At 35.8% G+C, this 25,169-nt stretch overlaps 1 protein-coding gene across 3 annotated transcripts in view; it reads right to left on the bottom strand.

Moving 5' to 3' along the window:
• The window catches only part of CNGB3 (cyclic nucleotide gated channel subunit beta 3), a 151,763-nt gene that overhangs the window by 27,029 nt on the left and 99,565 nt on the right, over positions 1 to 25,169 (bottom strand). For all 3 annotated transcript variants that reach the window (XM_045454542.1, XM_045454543.1, XM_045454544.1), the window contains 2 exons: positions 11,830 to 11,913; positions 121 to 239 (listed from right to left, as the gene is read on the bottom strand). In XM_045454542.1, coding sequence (XP_045310498.1) covers positions 121 to 239; positions 11,830 to 11,913 — 203 coding nt within the window. The remainder of the gene's footprint in view (positions 1 to 120; positions 240 to 11,829; positions 11,914 to 25,169) is intronic.

Below are 25,169 nucleotides of genomic sequence, written 5' to 3'. Positions count from 1 at the left end.
CTCTCAGAACAATGAAACCTTTGCCGAATTTGAGCAGGAACCTTAGTTATTTTATGACCTAAGATTTTTCTTTTATGACAGATGGTAGACTTCGATATTTATGATCTGTCTTTAAAATACCTGATTTCTCCAAACACTGCTCCAGCTTTCAGAGTAACCAGAACTTGAGCACCATCAGAGCCTCCAAGAACTTGGACTTCTCCTTGCTTGATGATATACATTTCCTTGCCAATTTCTCCCTGCATGCCAAATATAAACAGGAAATGGTAGTAATTTTATTCTTGACAAGTATGCCCCAAATTAAGAAACAAACTCTTCTAGAGGAATAATTATAAATAAAGCAAGAAATATCAATGTAAAAGTAATTGTCTTAAGACCTGAGGTAGTTATATACATTGGTTCGACAGACATGAAAGGAAATTATTAGGAAAGTTCTGGTTCCCAACATGTGAGCACTGTATGCCACCACTGGGCAGGTATCACTCAGCACATTGTTTTAGGAATGGGTATGGATAGAGGAAATAACGGGTTGTAAGCATAATCATCCTGACTTTGGTGACCGCTGCTATGCTTTGAAGAAGGTGCTTGGTCTATCAAAAGAGCATGGGCTACAGCCATGCAAAAGTCAACTCTATTCTTCTGCCTACAGCACTGATGTCTGAGTTTAGTAATTGGAGCACAGGAGACCTTTAAGGTATTATTCTTGTTTCGTATTGAAAGGAAAGTGTTAATGCAACAGGTTGTTTTACTCAGTCTTGCTTATCTCTGAGGACTGTTGGAGCCAGGGCAATGACCCTTGTTCAAAGCACTGAGAACTAAACTCCTGCAATGTTCACATAGTTACTGGTTAATAATTTTATTCTCTATTTCTGGGGCAGTGTGGCAGGATGTACCAGGATTTCAGCACTGTTTAATGTAAGCACAAAGATTTATGATGTATATTTGGTATCTAGTTTGGAGTCTGAACCATGGCTAGTCATGTAGCTACGTGACCAGCCCCATTTAAGAACTTCTGACCCCAAGACTCTGATGGGTGTTCCAGTGGAGACATTTTGTTCTTGTCTCTCTAGGTCCACAGCTGAGGAGAAAGTACTCTTATGACCATTTCAGAAGTAGGACTTAGGAAACCTGCACCTTATTTTTCTGGTCTTTGCCTATGTATAAATTTCCCTTCCTGTTCCTGCACTGTATTCTTTGCTGTAATAAATCTTAAGCCATGAATATAACTTTATGTTGAATCATGCAAATCACCAAACTAATGGGTGGTTATGGGATCCTTGGAACATCTCTTCTCACTCCAAAATGCAAAAAGAATAAATATATTTTACATGAGATCTAAATTGCAATTGGGTCAAGAAAAGCTGTTCTATTCTAAATAAGCCAGTTTGCCTATTACCAGGCAAACTATTTGGATAATAGCACCTATAAGTCTTAGTGAATTGGGTCTTGATCATGCTGAGCTATAAAATAATAGCATGAAAACAACAAATTTACTTACTTGGTTCAGGAAGGGACTGGGTTATTTGAATTCATTAAATATTCTTGTTGCCATATTTTCAAAAGATTAGGATACATTAAAATTAACTCAGGATTAAACAATGTTGATTATAGTTCATGCTCTGTGATGGCTGAGACAATGTTTACTTTGTTCCAGTGCTGAGCATAGGGCTTATGATATAAGCACTCATTTATGAATGAGGGAAATATAGTTTAACCATTTTCTAGGGAGTTTTGAAGTCTTTTAATACCAAGAGTTTTTGTACTATAATCATTAGGTAGAATTTGAAGTTTTCAGATTCTGTCTCTCAGTTAATATCTGTGACATTGAAATTCTCATTTTATCTCCCCATTATTTTTATGAGGAAAGTAGAGTAAGCACTATTATTTCCACTGTACAGAAAGAAAAATAAAGGCACAGATTGGTCCACTTGACTAGCCAAAGTTCCATGACAGTAATTAGAAGCAAAAGGAAGCCTAGAACATGGATCTCCTAACTGAGCAATGCAAGAAATATTTTTAAATTTTGCATTGTGTGGAATATTAAGCATGTATTTATTCTCAAACATAGATAAAAGAAGAAATTACAATACAGATGGATCTTATTACAGTTATTTCCATAATATCAATGCTAATAACAACATGTTGCATTTACATAGTACTTTTAAAAACCATAATATCTGATATTTACATTGCTCCTTATTTTAATACCTATATTTGTTATATCAGAACATACTACTTTGTAATTCCAAAGCATTTTCATCGATAGTAACTCATTCAATTCTTGCAAAAATCTCAGTGAGGTTAAAGATATTTACAAATTGATAGTAGAGGCTTGAAAAGTTAAGTGTCTTGAGCAAATTTACAAGGCTGGCCAATAATAGCATTAGAACTAGCAGCACCTATGTCACCTGACTGTAGAATATATACAGTTAGATCATTGATAAATCCAGTATCAACACCAATCTCTTACAAACCAATAAAATAGCTATGAATTATTTTTTAAAAAGGAAAAGTGTCTGCATATTACTATTCCACAAAATACTCTAGGAAGTAATGATTATGATGGGGTCATATTCCTTATTCTTTGCATGAAGTAATTCTCAAGGAACTGGAATGATTTTTCAAAGGCAGTTATTACAACTGACTGGAGGTAGAAGTACATAATGGGCACTTAAATATAGCTCAGCACTTTTAATTATTTTTTAATGATCATTTCAATAATTTTCCAAGGAGATCTGGCATAATCAACGAACCAAAACTTCCACGATTTCTTGCATATTTCTAGACTAATTTAAGCTTTTCGTGCAAGTTTAATTAGCATTCAAATGAAGTAGACTTTCCTCAGAGAACAAGGTCTGACAGCATGTGCAAAATAAGATCAAACCAAGCTTTTGTGGTTGGTTTATGTGCTAATTTGGAGGAAGTGTAGAAATGCAAGAGCTTCATGTAGAGTAAGGTAACCCTTAGTGAGAGAGCACTTCAAATTTTCAGAGTTCCTGTGTAGAAGAATATATCCAAGGCTATTAGAGACATTCTGACACTCAAATTAATTCTTACAATTAATTCTGGGAAAATTCCCAAATAATCTTTGAAACAGTTCAAGCTACCCACTCAATATGTTTAGGAGTCATCTTGAGGATTAGGCAGGTCAACAAACTTAGTCCCAAACCCTGACATTTCTTCAATTGTTAAGGCAACTGACAATAGAATGAGTTTTTTTCCTTCCTGTTTCCTACAATGATGTGTGAAAATGATAAGCAAAAACAAAGCTGAATTCAACAACTTTTCATCTCTGTCAATATCTACTATGATTAAATCCTCCTCTCTTAAAAACAAAAACAAAGAAATGTGGCAGGTAGTCTCATTTCTGTCTTCTCGTTTCTGCCATTTCCCCTATTTATTCCTTTCTTTCCCTCATTTGTGTTCACTGATCTGTTTTTATTATTGAGTGATGAATGTATGTGAGGAAGGAATTAGAAATGAGAAAGCTGTATCTACTCTGCATTTCACACTTTGTTAAGCAAATTTGCACTGCTTAGGGGCATGGGTACTAAAGTTTCTATGAGTTATCTCAATTTCCAGTCCCTGGTGCTATTGGAACAAATTGAAAGGCCATTTTGGTGCATTAAGGCCATGTCATTCCAAATGTACCACTGCCCTAAAGGGGTCCTTAAACTGAGCTGTGGTTTGTATTTCCCATTTCAATAAAAATGATTTCATATCACCAGGGTGCCTACTTTTAACTTGGACTAATTTGTGTGGGATTGCATATTCTTGGTTTCTATTATATCACAATATCTATATCTATATATCTGTATCTACATAGACACACACACACATACACACACACACATATACATACACCACATCTTTATCCATTCATTAGTCGATGGACATGTGGGCTCACTGGCTATTGTTGATAATGCTACTATAAACACAGGGGTGCATGTGCCTTTTTTGAATCAGTATTTTTTATCCTTTGGGTAAATACCTGATAGTGTAATTGTTGGATTTTAGGGTAGTTCTATTTCAAAATTTTGAGGAACCTCCATACTGTTTTTCCCCAGTGGCTGTACCAGTTGGCTTTCCCACCAACAGTGGAAGAGGGCTCCCCTTTCTCTACATCCTTGCCAACATCTTTTGTTTCCTGAGTTGTTAATTTTAGCCATTCTGACAGGTGTGAGGTGGTATCTCATTGTAGTTTTGATTTGTATTTCCCTGATGATGAGTGATGTTGAACATCTGTTTTTGTGTCTGTTGGCCATCTGTATGTCTTCTTTGGAAAAATGTCTATTTATGTCTTTTGCCCATTTCTTAACTGGATTATTTATTTTTTGGGTGTTGAGTTTGATAAGTTCTTTATAGATTTTGGAACTAACCCTTTATCAGATATGTCATTTGCAAATATCTTCTCCCATTCTATAGGCTGCCTTTTAGTTTTGTGGATTGTTTTCTTCACTGTGCTGTTATTTATCTTGATGAAATCCCAATGGTTCATTTTGGCTTTCTTTTCTTGCCTCCATATATGTGTCTAGTAAGAAGTTGCTATAGCTGATGACAAAGAGGTTGCTACCTGTGTTGTCCTTTAGGATTTTGATGGTTTCCTGCCTCACATTTAGGTCTTTTATCCATTTTGAGTTTATTTTTGTGTATGGTGTAAGAAATTGGTCTAGTTTCAGTCTTCTGTATATTGCTGTCCAATTTTCCCAACACTATTTGTTGAAGAGATTGTCTTTTTTTCATTGGATATTCTTTCCTGTTTTGTCAAATACTAGTTGACCATGTAGTTGAGGGTACATTTCTGGGTTTTCTATTCCGTTCCATGGATTTATGTGTCTGTTTTTGTGCCAGTACCATACTGTCTTGATGACTACAGTTTTGTAACATAGCCTGAAGTCTGAACTTGTGATGTCTTCAGCTTTGTTTTTCAAAATTGCTTTGGCTGTTCAGGGTCTTTTGTGGTTCCATACAAATTTTAGGATTGTTTGTTCTAGCTCTGTGAGAAATGCTGGTGGTATTTGTACAGGGATTGCATTAAATATGTAGATTGCTTTGGGTAGTATCGATATTTTAACAAGATTTGTTCTTCTGACCCATGAGCATGGAATGTTTTTCCATTTCTTTGTGTCATCTTCAATTTCTTTTATAAGTGTTCTCTAATTTTCAGAGTACATATCTTTTACCTCTTTGGTGAGGTTTATTCCTAGGTAACTTGTGGTTTTTGTGTAGTTGTAAATGGGGTTGATGGCTTGATTTCTCTTTCTGCTTCTTTATTGGTGTATAGAAAAGCAACAGATTTCTGTATATTGGTTTTGTATCCTGCGACTTTTCTGAATTCGTGTATTGGTTCTAGCAATTTTTTGGTGGAGTCTTTTTTGGTTTTCCACATGGAGTATCATATCATCTGTGAATAGTGAAAGTGTGATTTCTTCCTTGCTGATGTGGACGCATTTTATTTCCATTTGTTATCTGACTGCTGAAGCTAGGACTTCCAGTACTATGTTTAACAACAGTGGTAAGAGTGGACATCCTTGTCTTGTTCCTGACAGTAGAGGAAAAGCTCTCAGTTTTTCCATTGAGGATGATATTAGCTATAGGTCTTTCATATATAACCTTTATGATCTTGAGGTATGTTCCCTGTAACCCTATTTGGTGGAGGGTTTCTATCAAGAATGGATGCTGTATTTTGTCAAATGCTTTTTCTGTGTCTATTGAGAGAATCATATAGTTCTTATCCTTTTTTAAAAAATTATTATTAGTGTTGTATATCACATTGATCTATTTGCAACGTTCAACCACACCTGCAGCCCAGGAGCAAATCCCACTTGGTTGTGGTGAATAGTTAATTCCTCTAATGTACTGTTGGATTCAATTTGCTAGTATCTTGTTGAAAATTTTTGCATCATCATGGATCAATAAAATTTATTGATTTATCATCATGGATGCAAAAGGAGAAAGGAAATTCTCCTTTTTAGTGGGGACTTTGGTTTTGGAATGAAGGTAATGTTGGCTTTGTAGAATGAGTTTGGGAGTTTTCATTCATTTCTATTTTCTTGAGAAGAATAGGTATTAAATTTGAGAAGTTTGAGAATAATAGGTATTAAATCTTTAAATGTTTGGTAGAATTCCCTTGGGAAGCCATCTGGCTTTGGATTTTTGTTTGTTGGGAGATTTTTGAGTACTGATTTTTGAGTACAATTTCTTTCCTGGTTGTTGGTCTGTTCACATTTTCTATTTCTCCCTGTTTCAGTTTTGGTAATTTGTATGTTTCTAGGAATTTATCAGTTTATTCCAGATTACCCAAATTATTGGCATATGATTTTTCTTTTCTTTTTTTTTTTTAATTTTTTTTTCAACGTTTATTTACTTTTGGGACAGAGAGAGACAGAGCATGAACGGGGGAGGGGCAGAGAGAGAGGGAGACACAGAATCGGAAACAGGCTCCAGGCTCTGAGCCATCAGCCCAGAGCCCGACACGGGGCTCGAACTCACGGACCGCGAGATCGTGACCTGGCTGAAGTCGGACGCTTAACCGATTGCGCCACCCAGGCGCCCCTGGCATATGATTTTTCATGATAATCTCTTGTAACTGTTTGTATTTCTGTGGTGTTGGTTGTGATCTCTCCTTTTTCATTTGTGATTTTATTTATTTTGGTCTTTTTTCTTTTTGATAAGTCTGGCTAGGGGTTTATCAATTTTAATAATTCTTTCAAAGAACAAGCTCTTAATTTCATTGATCTGTTCCACTGTTTTTTTGTTTGCCGGTTTGTTTCTATATCATTTATTTCTGCTCTAACCTTTATTATTTCCCTTCTGCTGGCATTAGGCTTTATTTGGTGTTCCTTTTCTGTCTCCTTTAGGTGTAAGGTTAGGTTGTATATTTGAGACATTTCTTGCTTTTGAGGTAGGCCTGTATTGCAATATACTTCTCTCTTAGCTGTGCCTTTGCTCCATCCTGAAGGTTTTAGATTGTCATGTTTTCATTTTCAGTTGCTTCCATGTATTTTTTATTTCTTCTTTAGTTTCCCGGTTAACCCATTCATTCTTTAGTAGGATGTTCTTTAACCTCCATGTATTTGTGGTCTTTCCAAATTTTTCTTGTGATTGCCTTCTAGTTTCAGTGTTGTGGTCTGAAAATATGCATGGTATGATCCTGATATTTTTGTACTTGCTGAAGCCTGATTTGTGATCCAGTATGTGATCTATTCTGGAGAATGTTCCATGTGCACACAAGAAGAATGTGTATTCTGCTACTTTAGTATTCTGAATATATCTGCTAAATCCATCTGGTCCAGTGTGTCATTCAAATCCATTGTTCCTTGTTGATTTTCTGCTTAGATGATCTGTCCATTGCTGAAAGTGCGGGTGTTAAAGTCCCCCACCATTATTGTATTATTTTCAATAAGTTTCTTTATGTTTGTTATGTATTTATTGATTGGTTTTGGTTCTTTCCAGTAGGGGGCATAAATATTTACAATTGTTATGTCTTCTTGTTGGATTGTCCCCTTTATTATGGTATAGTGCCATTCTTCATCTCTTACTACAATCTTTGTCTTAATGTCTAATTCACTCCATATAATTATTGATAAATATGAATGTAACCTGTAAAGTCATTATTTCTGGAGATTTTCTCTGTTCCTTTCTAGTCTTTGTAGCTTTTGTTCTTTCCCATTCAAAGAGTCCCCTTTAATATTTCTTGCAGGGCTGGTTTAGTGGTCATGAACTCCTTTAGTTTTTGTCTAGGAAACTCTTTATCTCTCCTTCTATTCTGAATGACAGCCTTGCTGGATAAAGTATTCTTGGCTGCATATTTTTCCCATTCAGCATGTTGAATATATCATGTCACTCTCTTCTGGCCTGCCAGGTTTCTGTGAAGAGATCTAGTGTGGACCTGATCTGTCTTCCCTCGTAGGTTTGGAATTTCTATTCCCTTATTGCTCTCAGGATTCTTTCCTTATCTCTGTATTTTGCAAATTTTACTATGATATATCTTGGTGTTGGTCAGCTTTTGTTGATTTTGATGGGAGTTCTCTGGGCCTCCTGGATTTGAATGTCTATTTCTTTCCCCAAATTAGGGAATTTTTCAGCTATAATTTGCTCAAATAAACCTTTCTGCCCCCCTTCCCTCTCTTCTTTTACTGGGACTCCTATGGTGAGAATGTTACTATGCTTAATGAAGTTGCTGAGTTCTCTAAGACTACATTTATGATCTAATATTTTTCTTTCCCTCTTCTTTTCAGGTACATTATTTTCCATAATTTTACAGAAATCACTTATTCATTCCTCTACTTCTTCCATCCTTGTCATTACCTCCAGTCAGTTTTGCATCTTGGTTATAACATTTTTCCTTTTGACCTGATTAGTTTTTAGGTCTTTTATCTCTGCAGTAAGGGTCTCTCTGATTTATTCTATCCTTTTCTCAAGCCCAGCTGGTATCCTTATGATTGTTGTTTAAATTCTTGTTCAGGCATATTACTTATTATGTCTATTTTGATTAGCTCCCTGGCTTTGACTCTTTTTGTTCCTTCTTTTGGGATGAATTCCTCCATCTTGGCATTTTGTCTACATCTCCATGTTTTGTGTATTAGAAAAGCCTTTTTCTGGTCCTATTTCCACTAGAGCTGAAGCTGTGCAGCACTGTATGATCAATAGAGCTAGTGCATGCATGGAGGAGGATAATGGGGGGTGGAGGTTGTGTTTTCTTTGCTGTTGTTCCTTCCTTGACTGATTAAAAAAGCCACATGCATTTGGCTCAGGTCATGATTTCATGGTTGATGAGTTCAAGCCCTGAGTCCAGCTTCTCATTGACAGTGGAGAGACTGCTGGGATTCTCTCTCTTCCTCTCTCTGTCCCTCCCTCGCTTGCTCTCTCTGTCTCTCTATAAAAATAAGTAAATAAACTTAAAAATAAAGGAGTTGCAGAGCACAGGGGGACAGAGCTTGGTGTAAGAGGCTCAAGCCTCTGTTGTGTGCTCTGTGATGATGGGAGGTGTGAAAAATGGCATCAGCCCACTCTTTTCCCCAGAGAGCAGAGTTTGTGCCCATTGCTCCTCAGACAACCCTCACAGAAGAGTGAACAATCTCCCTTCTTGAGTCTGAGGCTTCTGTCTGATCCCTGTCTTCATCCTGTCTGTGTCTGTGCCTTCTGCCTGCCTGGTAGTGCAATGCTCCTGTGTTTTATCTCAGGTGCGTGGCTGAGTTTCAAAACACCATTTTAGGGACCCAGTGCAGCATGGGCCTGCACTTATCCCCTGGGGGATGGTCTCACCATGGTTTGGCTGGTGCAGTTTGTCCCAGAAAAGCAGTCACATGACTGTGCAGGGATTTGGATTTTATGGTAAAGTATAAAACTGGCATCCGGGTTAGCTGTCAACAGAGGAGTCTCTGCTTGTATACTAATGAATGGTGTAACTCAATGGCACCCACCAGCTCTTTTGTCCCCTGAGAGGCAGTACTGCCTGTCCCAAATGCATTCCAGGGAGGGGAACTGTCTATTCCAGTGTGACCCAGGGGATCCTCAGAGCACGCTGTCCACTCCCAGGACTCTTCTCTCCTTGTCCACAGGAGCACCACTACACCTGCCAGGCTTGACCCTAGCAATGGTGCAGATTTCTAAAACTTTAGACTTTCAGGTCTGCTGCTTATAAAAACTTGTGATAATCAGCCTAGTCAGTGGTTTTGGGGAAGTTTTTTTTTTCTGTGCAATCCCCTGTGTGCTGCTTTCTCTTCCTCTCTCTCTCTCTCTGTCTCTCCTCTCTCTGTGATCAGGGCTGTTTCCCCTCTGCACATCTGCAATTGTTTTCTCTTCCAAATCACATCACTGCACCTCCTACCTTCCACGATGTGGCTTCTTTTCTCTCTCTAGTTGTGCAGTTTGTTCTCAGTCCTCAGATCAATTTCCTCGGTGTTCAGAATGATTTGATAATTAAGTAGCTGTGTTTGAGGAATGAGGCAGGCATAAGGTCCTCCTACTGCTCTGCCATCTTAACTTCTCCACTGAAGTGAGCACATTTCACCGTTATACATTTAATTTTATTTCACTTGTTCATTGTTTATATCTTCCATCAGGCCAGTGATTCTCAACTTTGGCTGCATTTTAGAATCATCTGGGAGCTTTTAAAAAATACTGATATGTGGGTTCCATTCTGATACACTGAATTGTTTGGTATAGAGCCCAGACTTCTAATTTCAGTAAATTCTGATGTATACTGAACTGAAAAGCCCTGCACTAGACTGTAAGCCCCTGGAGAACAAGAACCATCTTTCTTGCTGTTGATTATACCCAGTACTCAGCATGGTGCCTGGCTCATAGTGCTAAAAAACAGTTTTTGAGTTTTTTGAATAAATGATACTAATGTGTTCTAACTTTTGACTTATTGTAGTTCTCTGCACTTCCTTGGTAGAGAGGTTTTTTCTTTCTGCCTTAGCTCATGATAATTCTTTCCTTTATCTGGAATGCTTATTTCTTCTTTCTCTTGGTTTATGTAAATTCATTTTTTTAGGAATTGGCTTAAATACCATCTTCTCCAGGAAATGTTGTCAGTATCCTAGTGGGACCAGTGTCCCTACTCTGTGTCCTATAACACTTTGTTGCTTATGTCTACTATAGCACTTAATAAATTATTTTAGAATGACATAAATGCTTCTCACTCTCACTTGCTTGTGAACTGTCCAGGGTTTTGGATCATTTCTCATTTCTTTAAACTGCTCATCCTTCTGTACTTTTTATATTTATTATTGATTTCACCACTGATTTAGTCTCTCGAGATATAAAATCCAAAGCCAGCATTCCTTCTCTTCTCCCTTAAGTTAGAAATCAGGGACGTGCAAAAATGTTCACTGTAGAGTTATTTATAATAGCAAACATTTGAAAGTTGATTAGAATATATTCATAGAGTATAATACTATGTAGCTTTAAAAATGAGGTTGTAGAAGATTACTGAATAGTAAATAAAATGTTCATATGATATACAATTACATGACAAAACATAAATGCAGCATGATGTCAATTAAAGAAGATCTTTAAAAAAATTTTTTTTAACAATTATTCATTTTTTGATAGAGACAGCATGAGTGGGGGAGGGGCAGAGAGAGAGGGAGACACAAAATCTGAAGCAAGCTCCAGGCTCTGAACTGACAGCACAGAGCCCGACGTGGGGCTCGAACTCATGGACCTGACCGTGAGATCATGACCTGAGCTGAAGTCGGACGCTTAACCAACTGAGCCACCCAGGCGCCCCTGTATGATGTCAATTTTATAACAGAATATTTATCTACATCAATCAATATAAAAAGATAGGTTGGAATATATGAATAATGGTTATTTCTGGGTGGTGGAATTTTTGTCTTTATGTTTTTATGTGTTTTCCATTTTAAAAATAATGAGCATGTATTACTTTTGCAATCATAAAAATCATAGTAAAATTGAAAAGAATGTGGCACTAATTATCCATTAATTGAGTGAGCGAAATGGAGGTAACTGGTATCTTGCTGAAGACATAAAAAAGGCAGAATCACCTTTCACTTCTATAGCTTTTTTCTCCACTTTAAATATTTGGCATTAACGGGGTGTGGCTATTGATTTACATTTATACAAAGCAACTTTTCACACTACCCACACTTATACCCTATAAGTAATGAAATCCATATTGTCTTGTTCCATTTTGAACTCTGAGAACATTCTTCTTTTATAAAACTGTGTATCATAATAATTTCTATACTATGGAATTCAGCCTGGAAATTCTGTTTAAACTAAGTTCTTGACCTATGTCTGAACCCCTTAAATGCACTTATTTACTATTTGTGCATTTGAAAGATAGCATGCACTCACCTTTTTGCAGACAAAGTCACCAGGTAAATAAACAGTGGATTTCAATCTTAGCAACATGTCATATATCATTTGTGTATCACAACCCTAAAGAAAAAAATAACAAAAAGAAAAATAATTTTTACAGACACAGCTACAAAGACAACATTCCAAATAACTTTAAAAGGATATGAAAATAAATAGTAATAAAGATTGTCTGTGTTAACACTAAAACATTAATTGCCAATGAATATGGATTTGTTTTGACCTAAAATTTAGAAAAAAAACCAACCCAATAGTTTGAATGCAAGACTTTGGATCCCTGGTCAGATAGATTTGGGTTCTAATCCTATCTCCACTACCTATTGCTATGGAATCTCTAATGTCCTCAGTTTCCTAACCTGTTAAATGGGTACTAATTCACAATGATAAAATTTTAGTCATGTAAAACTTAACATAATGATTAACTAATGATGGATATTAATGATTAAGATAATATAAGCAATAATAATTGGTTAATATTAAGATTGACAGATAAAAATCAAAATCTGAATATTTTTATTTTTTATAACATCTTTAATACTTTTGTTAAGTATTATTATTTAACTGTCAAGGCTTCTATGTCTGTCTTTACCAACTTATTTATCTTCTTAAAGGCAGAGTATCTGTATATAATAGATACAAAAGCAGTACCTGTTGAGTGAATGATGTTCATATCCACTTTAATAGTGTAAGAGACGAATTTGATTTGTTAGGATATGTGTCTAGATTTGTGGTGTGCCCAGAGAATTATAATTTATTGGGACACTTGGGTGGCTCAATCGGTTTAAGCATCTGACTCTTGATATCAGCTCAGGTCATGATTGCACAGTTTGTGAGACTGAGCCCCACAACCAGGCTGTGCATTAACAATGTGGAGCCTGCTTAGGATTCTCTCTCCCTCTCTGCCACTTGTGCTCTTTCTCAAAATAAATAAACATTAAAAAAAGAATTATAATTTATCTATTACGATACGGCAAAGAAGAATTGACAGATGCTTCAAAAATGTTTTTACATAGTGATTTTGAATCTTTTGCTTTCGCCAAATATTGTTATTTATTTTTCTCTCATAGCTGCTTTCCTTTTGTGATTGGTCCTGCCCATCCCTTAGGGAAACTATTATTTTGCAGAAAACTAGTCATAGTCAGTAGCAGAGAAATGAGGAGGAGACACAAAGGGCGTACTCCCAATTTGTGGATTGGATGATCATTCTTTTAGCAATCACGAGTTTTCTATAATGACACGAGTTTTTTAGCAAACACTTGACCTAGATCCATCTGAAATTTAGACATCGGGTTTGCTGAATGATAAGGAAAGTTAATAAGTTATGATTGAAGTATCTTCACGTAGCCATTGGTGAGGAGCATTCAAATGAATGTGAAGTTAGAATTTTAAAAACTTATGTGAGAAAGTATAGCTTTTGGTTATCCAGGATAGAAAAAAAGGCCAAGGCCGACAAGAATACCTTAATACAGCCCAACAAAAATTGATGAAAAGCTGCTATGAGCAAGCTTTTTTACATGCCCTTGGAGCTATGAAAGATGAAAGAGAGTAAGCTAGTTGGGATGATGTTTTAAGTAAACAGAAAAGCTGTTATTGATGATTGAAGTGAATCATGTTATAAGACATTCCAGTTAATTATCTATAAAACTTTTAAAAGGAGGGGCAATTACAACTTCCTGGGAGTGGGGATAAGAGGGTAGGGAAGCATCAAGAAGTTGCTCATATGGATAGCACAATTTGAGTCAGTTGAAGAGGAGTATAATTTGTATTTGCAAAAACACAGAAAGGTTTTTATATGTAAAGGAAAATTTGCCTTTTCTTACCATGTTATGTATTTTTTTTGTGCAAGGTATATGATTTTTATTTATATTTGTTTTATTCCTACCATGTCTCATAGGTTATCATATTTGCTAAAGCAAATGACAAACATTAATTTCTTTCTAAATATTGTGCTTATTTTGTTTTTAGTAAAAATTATCTAAATATATGGCTCATATACCTGATTTCTTTTAAAGCTGTCATTGGTTCAGAGTAATTTCATTTTGTAAACTGGTGTTCTGATCACTCAGAACTCTTAAAAACACATACAAACTTTGGATTCATCTTAGGATCTCTCCCACTAAAGAAAGTTCATGTTCTTGATGTTTTAGAGAAAATTCATTAGAAATATATTCCAAAGTTCTTAAGCTTAAACATGTTTGGAATATCATTGCAATGGAGCTAACTCTCAATTATTCATATTCATGGAGAAGAATAACACTGTAAATAATCAGAAATAGAAGATCTAAACAAATCCACTTACATTTATTTTCATATGTGCAATTTGAATATTTTGGCATTAAGTTTTACAATCCTAATTATAATTTTAGGGCAAAATTAAGTTTTCATTCCTTGAGAAATTCCTACTGGAATGAACTTTGATGAAAATTCCCAGCTGTACTAAATAATATTCATAGGAGTTATTAATGATTTTAAATGTTTTCCTATAACCATAATTCTTGTTCTATAAATGCACAGAGATGTGTGTGCAGTATTTTTTTCAGTACTGGAAAAATTGGAAACAATATAATGCCAATCTGTGGACAGATAAAAATGTTGAAGATCTGTAAGTTGGATTACCATAGAGTGGTTAAAATAAATAATTCAGATCTCTGTATATACAGATATGATTGAACTCGACAAAAAATGTGAGCTTCACACAAAAGTAAGGTGTAGAATATATTCAATATGACTCCAGCTATGAGAAAGTTACACAAAATAGACCTTGATGTTTATATAAAGTAAAATTATAAAAATGAGGATTAGATGGATACCCTTGAAATCATCCTAATGGCCACCTCTGGGAAGGGGAGGAGAATGGAATTGGGGAGAAGAATGGATGAGATGTCAGCTTGACTTTTATTAATTTTAATGAAAATAAGTAAAACACACATCCTGAGATCGTTTGTAGGAACAGAATGTCCTTTGAGGAGGAATACGTTTCATCTTTTCTTTCTATCCTTCAGGTTAGCTCACAGGCAGAAAGCACTAATAAAGGAAACCCAATCCATGAAAGTGTTAGACCAAACTAGGAGATAAGCTCTAAAATAGATAAGCAAACAATTATTGCTTTCCTCAGTCGAAATGTGCAAGTGCTTACAAGAATAACTTTTAGCTTATAGTTTCGATTTCCTCAAAGAAAAACATCTGAACTGTTATAAATATGAATTTTTATTAACACATTTGCATAGAATATGTATAAATTTATGTAAACGGAACATAGCAGCTGTATGTAATAAAAACTTACAGTTTACGTTTTATCAATGAAGTGATTCTGTTTCCTAATTGCTTCATGGACAGGTGCGACTGGCCTTGGGGCCGCTGTGATCTAGAACTAGGTCCTTCTCATCTGTACTTAGACGTAGCTAATGAAATTTGCATTATGAAGTTGTTATAGTTTATGTATATGAGAACAATTATCCCCACCCTTTGAAAATGATTATTTTCTTGGGATACACTTTGCTCCACTATTGTGTATAAAAAGAGTTACATCCCAGGGCTACTGTTTTCTTTCTTTGTAATGGCAGCTCCATTTCTTTTATAGAAGCCATTAGGAAATTTTCTGATTTACTGGAAGTGAGAGCACAGTCATTGTTTCATAAATGTACTTTTTTCTATAAAGTAAGAGTACCTGTATAAGTATCAACATTAACATTATATTAATAATGTTTGTATTAAATTTTACTATTTTCTTATCTTTACTGGTTTTATTCTTTCAACCTTCCTGTGATGCCTGGCATTAATTAATTTGTTATTACTCCTGGTTATTGATGAAGGGACGGAGGCTCAGGAAGTCTATTGACTATTTCTCTAAGGTCACACATGCAATAGATGTCAGAGAAAGAGAATCACCAGTGTGTGTGTGTGTGTTGTTGTTGTCTTTTAAATCTATCTTCTGAGCAACTGAGGACTGGATATGTGTATTATTCACTTTTGTACCCCCAGTGTCTCACCAGTATTTGGGGCATGCTAAGCACTAAATAAACATGGGCTGATGTATAAAATGAAGTTGTTAGAGATTATTCCATTTGCAACAATGGGAAATTCAGTGCTATATGAACATGTGCCACAGATTTGAATAAAGATTCTGGAGATCTGGACAGAGTTAGGAGAAATTCTATTTTTATTTTATTCAAAATATAACATATAGATTAGATGGTGGTTCCTGTACCCAGAAAGTTCTTTTAATAATGGTAAGCTCTGAACACAACTGAAAAGCTGGTAACATTTATTTTTGGAATGACTACTTTCTCAGTCCTGTAGGATGCCTCCAGTTCTGGGCTTATTCCTGCTTAAGTTCTTTGAAACAGAACTTAAGATGTTATCAGTAATTTATAACTCACTGTGACTTTAAGTCATCCTTAAGTATAAACAATAGTCTTCCTTGGGCTTTTCTCAGCTCAGATTTATTTATTATAAAAGGAAATGCTTTGTCCCATCTTAAACTCCATTCCTATTAAGCAAGTGATGGGTGATATGTGTAGAGCAGGGAGTTCTAAATCCAGTTGCCCATGCTATTGACTATGCCAGTCATGTACTTATTGGCAGCTGTTGGAAGCAATGAAGTCAAATGTGATAATAATTTGCAAGTTACTATGTCATAACTTTTTGAGTTCTAAGTCATGTTGGACCCAACCCTATGCTCAATATTTGCAAACACTTGTAAAGGTCACGTCCATCAAGTGTTCCTTGAGAACTGACAATAATTATATTTTTTCTGAGCTTCAGTATCACATAGTCAAAGTGGGAAAGTCACAAGTTGAGTGAAACCCTGTGGATAAATCCAATCCATCTTCCTATGTTCAAGCAGGGCCACATGAAGAAGATGATTTTACCAGTGTAGAAACTCATGTGTGATTGAATCAGTTTTATTTTTCAGTTAGTAATATGGTAATAATAACATAGAAGAATTTACTATGTGGCAGGAATTGATATAAGCATTTCATGTTTTGAGTCACTTCATCATTGCACAACCAAGGGCATTATTATTTAGAATTTCCCCACCTTATTGAGAGTCCCTGGAGACTAAGGAATATAGGGGTATAGTATCTGGAGTGCCCCACTAATGCTTTAGACAGAGTAACTGTTCAGGGTGTATAGTTGAATGGAATTCATCTGGGTCATAATCTCATTGTTGAAAATACTTTAAAAAGTCTAGCAACAATACCTTATTACTGATACCACCAGGGTGAAAATATAGCTAAAAAAAATGAAATGTAGTAAGTCTAATTGTAATGCTCTGATTTGAAACCCTTCAGAAAAAATATGTGGTGGCGTAACTGCTTAGGATGTTACTACTGTGGGGTCCGTGTGATTGGTAAAAATAATGGTGTCATTTCCATTCTGTTCCTGACTCTGTCACTCTCATTGAAAACTCTTCCCCTGCATCTTTCCTACCCCTGAAGCCAAAGCCTTTCCAGGCCTCGCTTGCCTCATAATCACAATGAGTCATGGGTCCCAGTGAGGTGTCCTGTTTGGGATCAGTTCTGCAGTTTTACTTTAGCAGCAAATAGTGAGAAACGGTGTGCTTTCCTTGACAGACTGGTGGTGCCTACATTCTCATTTTGGTATCTCTGGATCCCTGATTTCTTACTGTTAAGCTCTGTTTCGAAGAGATAAGATTTAAATTCTGACCACTAGGTGGAGCAATAGAACTTTTATTAAATTCTCTCTGATTGATGGTAATTTAGAGTTAGAGGCAAAATGTGATTTCCCTAGCATTTTATTTGATAAAAGATATTTAAAAATCGTAATCAAAATAATAGATCATAAGAAAGTAGAGAAAACTGCCCAACCTTATAGAAATGATGTGTTCCTTATTAGCTTAATACTTGAGCTTGGGCTGTAATAACATGCAATCTGCAGGGAAGAGAGCCATTTTTGTGAAAAAATTAAAAAAAATATTATGACTATTCATCTCTAAGCTCTTTAGAAACTCTGAAAACACCATGTAGAAGAGGCAAATCTTACTAATTAGCCACAACTGATTGAAGCAAAGTTTTAGTAAAATCCTGTTACTCTCATTCTATTTGCCTTGACTGAGAGAAAAAAGAACCACATGAGATTCAGGGTTTTTTCTTAGTAGGAGGATAGGAAAGTGTGTGTGAATTTAGGTATCTGGGTGTGAAATTGATGTGCTAATACTAATTCTGTGAAATTGCTGAAGAATTGCCATGAGCTAGCATTGTTTTTTTGCCCCTAGGAAAAATTTCTCTGGTTCCTCAGCATCTTATCACTTATCCAACTAAGGTTGCTGGGAATTGAAAACCAGCATCATAAATGGGTTAAGTTCATAGACTGTGGGGTAAGAAAAATCTGTGTTCAAACCCTCTCTCATTGCTTTGAGATCTATGGCCTCAGTCAGGTAAGTAATTTGCACTTTCTGTAAAATGGAGATACTAATAAAACATTTGTTAGAGGTGTGTTGTGAGAATTAATTGACAGAAGCAGATAATACAGTGTAGTACACAGTCAGAACTCAATAAACAGCAGCTATTATTATTTTTGAGAAGACACATGTATCAATTTTCAAATTTGGCATTACCAATAGCTTGGTTTCTTATCTTTGACTTGATTATATTACATATAGTTCTGACAGTGCTTGGGGACCCTGATGGTTAATTTTATGTGTCAATTTGGCTAGGCCATGGACTTCTCAGATATATAGTCAAACACCAAATGTTACTGTGAAGATATTTTTTGGATGAGATTAATATTTAAATCATTAGGTTTTGAGTAAAGTGTGGTATACTCCATTATATGGGTGTGACTTACCCAATCAGTTGAAGGCGTTAAGAGAAAAAAAAGACTGAAGTCTTCTGAGGAAGACAGAATTGTGTTTCCAGACTACTTTTGGACTTGAGCTGCAACATTAACTCTTCTCATGGTCTCCAGCCTGCTAGTTTGCCCTGCAAGTTTTGAAGTTACCAACCCTGATGATTATATTAGCCAGTTTCTCACATAAATCTCTCTCTCTCTCTCTCTCTCTCTCTCTCTCTCTCTGCATATCTTATTGGTTCTATTTCTCTGGAATATCCTGACTAATGTAGAGGCCATGAAAGAATTGGGTATAGCAAGGTTTATGGTAACAGTAATGAGATTGAAGGATCAAAAACAGTATGGACAATTTTCATGTAATGTTGTTCATATTATGATTCATTACTCCATTATTATATTACTCCATTATATACTCCATTATTATATTACTTTTGCTAAAGCATTACAACACTCACTGTTCCACTAATATGTAAACAAATTTCACAAGGCTAAAAGGAAAGGAATATAAGCATATTTGTGCTTTTTGCAGTTTCAAAGAAATTTGAATATAACATAAAATTAAAGCAACAGATATATGTCTTTTGAAAAAACTCGAAGCAAGGTTATTTAGCATAGAATCATTCCCTGCAAACAAATTCTACTAGATCTGTATCCATTGTCAAATTTACAAAATGGAGAAAAGTCCATATGAAAATTTTTACTGAAGGCCCAAGAAACAAACTTAAAATATTCCTTAAGGCATCTTAAAATAAATCTTCATAAGTTAAATGATTTTCAAATACTTTTTATTTCCCCTAATCTGGAAGATTGAAAAGACACAAAACATGCCTGCTAGCCTCCAATCTTGGTGCCAGATCTCTCTCTCTTTTTTCTCTGTCTCTTTATCTCTCTCTTTCTGTTGGCCTGCCTTTTAAAGATATGGAAAATTCACTTTATGGAGGTTTTCAACAGTTGACAGTCATCTTTCTTTGTTACTCTTGGATATTCTGGTCTATTCAGTGTAGTTCCATTTCTTGTCTTTGTAAAACTGAAATCTACACTGTCAGTTTCCTGCTTTCTAGCTTTCTTTCCTTATAGGATTGGGCCCACACTACCTACAGGCTTCACTGACCTTTCTAGATTCATCTTTCGTTATCATCCTATGCACTGGCCGTAACTTCTTATTCTGTAAACACGTTATAATTTCCCATGCTTGTGATAATAAGAAGGCTCCTGCCCAGGAGCTTCCACTTCCTCAACCTGTAGACTCCTAAGCATCTTTTGCACACACATACTTCAAATGTTCTCTCCATTGTGCACTCAGCCAGAGAGCATAGGTGATACTCTGCGAATGTATGTAACTGATAGAAGCAACACCAGAGTCAGTTGGGTATAATTTATGAGGTAAGGGTGTAGGATTACCATTCAGCCTATTTTCGCCTTAAGAAAAATAACAAATTTGTATAAACTACTAAGAGTGCCTTCACGAAAATAAATTTAGAAAAATCCCATACCTATTCATTTTCTACTTCATTTAGCTTTAGAAAAAAATAACCTTTTTTACTTAACAGAAATATAAGTGGAAATGGGTTCTTTCTGGAAGAAAATGAATTTTTAATGGAAATGTCAGGAAAGAATGAATCTAAGTTTATATACAACATTAGTAAGATGTGAAGATTTAACCTTTTTTTCTCGATCAGATTTTGCTGATTTTATGGATTAAAAAAATATATATTAGCCTCAGAAAAAACTCTGAGGCTAAAAACTGATAATTTTCCAAATTAGAGACAATCCCATAAACGTCATTGGTACATAATTTAAAGGTTTTGTTTTGTTTTTAAAAGAGAGACAATTATGTTACTTATTCTCAATTAAGCTAGTCATTAAGGTATAGAGAATTTTATAACATTTAAAAAATGTTTATTTATTTTTTGGAGAGGAGGGGCAGAGAGAGAGGGAAACAGAAGATCTAAAGTGAGCTTTGCACTGACAGTAGAAAGCCCGATGTGGGGCTTGAACTCATGAACTGTGAGATTATGACCTGAGCTGAAGTGAGAGGCTTATCCAACTGAGCCACCCAGGTGCCCTGAGAGTTTTATAACATTTTAAAATGCTATTAAAATAATTTAGTTTCATGGCTTTCATATCTTTTTTGACCATACCCTACAGTAACACAGATATTTATGTTGAGCTCAGTATACACATATTTATATGTGCTTTAATTTAATTTACTTTAATTTATTTTATTAAAAAAAGTTTATTTATTTGTTTTAAGAGAGAGAGAGCATGAGCAGGGGAGGCGCAGAGAGAGGGAGAGAGAGAATCTTAAGCAGGCTGCATGCTGTCAGTGAGGGGCCCGATGCAGGTCTTGATACCATGAACCATGAGATCATGACTTGAGCTGAAACTAAGACACTTAACTGACTGAGCCACCCAGGTATCCCTATTTTCTTTTATTTTTAAAGTAGGCATCATGTCCAGCACAGATGTGGGGTTTGAACTCACAACCCTGAGATCAAGACCTGAGCTGATATTAAGAGTTGGATGCTTAACTGACTGAACCACCCAGGACCCCATATATATGTGCATTTAAAGCTAAATAAAAGAAACAAACATTTCATAATATAATACCTACCCTTACTTATGTGTGAAGTACTCTGATATTTTCTCTTCTATTTTACATGCTTGTTGTGACCCCCTTAACTGAATTCATGATCCCCCCAGTGGATTGTAATCTGCAGCTTGAAAACCATTTATTTAGTTGAGCCTGCTAACCAATGGAGGAATCTCTCTCCCAGTTTCCCTGATAGAAGATCAGAAAACTCTCTTTGTACACATTCCATGATGCTTCTACTTCACTGGAGCTTCCACTGTGGGAGTCTCACTAGAAATTAGAAATTACTTTCCAACTAGAAAACTACTTTCATATAATCTCAGTAGTTGGCCCCAGTGCTTCTTCTCCTCCCCACACCCCTTCTCTCTCCCCACTGCCCCTCCCTCCCTTCCTTTCTAAGTAGCTATTCTCTGTCTAAAACTGTGCTGTGTCCAGTGAGTATCAAGACTATTAGGACCAAACTTGCTCTCCAAGAGGTTTTACTTCTCTGTACAGGGCCTGTTGTTCAGAAATGGAGTTTACAGTTGAGTGTTATTTTGCTAAACAATATAGAGTAAGTCTCATTCCTTATCCATATAAGTGACTTTAATATATGTAACCTTTGCTCCTCTTGAATTTATTTTTTTCCCATAACTAACATCCCATAACTAAACATTTTTGTTTGAGGCCATTCTTCTTTTTTTAATGGAAGCATAATGTATAAGAAGTAAAATATACACATTTTAAGAGACAGTTGAATCAGTTTTGACAAATGAACACACTGTAGCTTCCATAGCAAGACAAAAAAATTTCACCCCACAAGGTCCCCTTATGCCTCTTCCTAGTCAGTATCTTCATCCCTGCTCCCCACTAGAAGCAACTGTTGATTTGATTTGTATTATCATAAAATAATATTATTTTTAAGATCATCTTCTCACTATTTCCTTGGTTCACTATTCAACTCCTACCTCTTACCAGTAACTCTTAGCTTATCTACCTTGTAAAAGTTCTTAAAACGGGTTATTTGCAATGTGATAGGTTAATCCAGATGTAGTTACAATAATCAAGAAAACCAAATTATGTTTGGTATAGCATTATACCAAATACAAACATGTATTATAACATTATAATACATAACTCTGTTGATTTATACAGAGTTTGATCAGCAAAAATGCCCAGGTGTAAAAAAAATGTTGTGAAACTAGCTATGGCTCTTTTATATGTGTAATATTTCAATTTTCAGTCTAAATTTGGAACTTCACTTTTATGCTGTTGAAGTTAATCTTGGTTTTGCTCATTGTTTCAAAGTATTCAGTTAATTTTTAGTTTTTTTAATATAACGCATTTTATTTTATTTTATTTTATTTTATTTTATTTTATTTTATTTTATTTTATTAAAGTTTATTTATTTATTTAGAGAGACAGAGAGAGAGAGAGACAGAGTGCTGAAGGGGTGGAGAGAAAGGGAGAGAAAAAGAATCCAAAGCAGGCTCTGCATTATCAGTGTAAAGCCTGATGTGGGGCTCAAACCCACGAACTGCAAGATCATGACCTGTGCTGAAGCAGGATGCTTAACTGATGGAGCCACCCAGACACCCCTATAATCTAACACGTTTTAAACTGTTCCTTCTTACTTTGTGTCATCTGCCAATTTTAAAATCACATGGTTTATATCTTCACCAAAATCTGGATGGAAATCTAGAAGGATATATCAAGAAAAGAGTCCTAAGATACAGACTTAACTCTAGTATCCTATGGAGCCGAGGTGAGCCTAACACTGGGAGTGACTCTGCCCAACCATTTTACCATACAGCTTCTGCTTCTTCATTTTGTCCCCAATGGTGTTGATTATGTATTTTCAAGGCATATGTTTCTGTCTGGATTACATCTTCTTTTCTGTCTACACTTTTCAACCTAGGGGATCACATCCAGTCCCATGGCTTGAAATACATCAATATGTTAATATGCACAAATTTATTACTTCAGCTTGGATATCTCCCCTGAACTCAGATTTATTTATCACACTGCCTACATGACATTTCATCTGGAGGTCTAACTCCCACCTCAAACAAACACATCCCAAAACAGAGGCCATTTCTAACCCCCTCACCCTTCACTTACTCCAAAACTTCTTATTTTGCAAACGATATATTTGTTCTTCATGTTCCTCAGGCTTAAATCCATGGAGTCAGCTTTGCTTCCTTTCTCTCCCTGTCTCTGTCTCTCTCTCCCTTCACACAATCAACAGCAAAAACTTGGGCCTCTTCCTTTGAATATATCCAATATTTGGCCACTTCCTAACAATTCTACTCCTACTACTCTGGATCTGGTCTCTATCCTGTCTTCTATGGATGGTTGCAGTAAACCCTATGTGGCCTCCCTGCTTCCACATTTGCTTCCATGGTCTATTATCCACATTATAGGAGAGACGATCCCTTCAAACTGATCTTAAATAGGTCACTTTCTGCCTAAGGTCTTCAGTGGTTTTTGCATCTCACAGTACAATCCAAGGTCTATCCTACAGCTTCCAAGATCCTCTATTAACTTACCGTCCCCCTTGACCTCCCTTTCTTTTATTCTCCTCGGACTATTCTTGTTTTCTATCACTGTGCCCTTGCCTCAGCTACCCTGGCCCCCTTTCAGGATGTTGCTGGCTCAGGGCTTCATCTTGTCTATTCTCCTGTAATATTGCCTTTCTGCCCATCCCTCCTTTCCCTCCTCCAATATCTGCATGGCTCATTTCCTTGCCTCCTGTAGTCCTTTGCTTAAATACTCCATTGTACTTTATCAGAGCAGCCTTTATTGACCAGTACCCTCCTCATCCGCCTTAGTCTGCTTAATTTTGTTCATAGAATTATCACCTCAAAACATATTTCATATTTATTTTTTATTTTCCTCTTTGGGATTTAGGCTCCATGTAGCAAGTATTTATTTTCAACAAAGTGGCTAAAATGATGCCTGGAACATGGTAGGAACTTAACAAATATCTGGTGAATGAACAGATAATCAAATAGATAAATCAGTGCCATGACACACACAGAATTAAATGTTAATGAGAAAAGTTTACATGCAGTACATTGCATTAAGAAGAGGAGAAAGTAGTAAAATTAAAGACGCTCAAAAGTTAAAAATTTCTTTGTTATTCATTCCCCCCCCCCCCCCAAAAGCTTCTAAATTTGAATTTGGCCATCTAAAAACTCTAAATCCAAAGCATTTGTGACAGAAGACATGGTTAGGCACAATTCTCTGATTGTCAGACCAATCCAGAGCTAATTTGGGTCTTGTCTGTCACTCATTGCCAAGGTACATTAATAAATGGGAAATTGTGTGCATAGTAGCAAAGACATAAAGCTATAGAGCTTAATTACATTTAAATTAATTCAAGAAGAGCCTGAAAAACTCTTTTCTGACCGCAATTAGGAGAGAGTGGCTTCTAAAGAAGAAGTCATCTCATGATACTCTATATGGAAAACCCAAAAGATTCCACCAAAAAACTGCTAGAATTGATTCATGAATTCAGCAAAGTGGCAGGATATAAAATCAATGCACAGAAATCGGTTGCATTCCTATACACCAACAATGAAGTGACAGAAAGAGAAATCAAGGAATCGATCCCATTTACAGTTGCACCAAAAACCATAAAATACCTAGGAATAAATCTAACCAAAGAGGTGAAAAATCTATACCCTGAAAATTATAGAAAGCTTATGAAAGAAATTGAAGAAGACACGAAAAAATGGGAAAAGATTCCATGCTCCTGGATAGGAAGAACAAATATTGTTAAAATGTCAATACTACCCAAAGCAATCTACATATTCAATGCAATCCCTATCAAAATAATGCCATCATTCTTCACAGAGCTAGAACAAATAATCCTAATATTTGTATGGAACCACAAAAGACCCCGAATAGCCAAAGCAATCTTGAAAAAGAA

Source organism: Leopardus geoffroyi, chromosome C3, assembly GCF_018350155.1.
Source record: "Leopardus geoffroyi isolate Oge1 chromosome C3, O.geoffroyi_Oge1_pat1.0, whole genome shotgun sequence".
In the NCBI taxonomy this organism is placed as follows: Eukaryota; Metazoa; Chordata; class Mammalia; order Carnivora; family Felidae; genus Leopardus; species Leopardus geoffroyi.
Note: the sequence above shows the minus strand (reverse complement) of the source record. Positions and strands in the feature narration are given on the sequence as shown.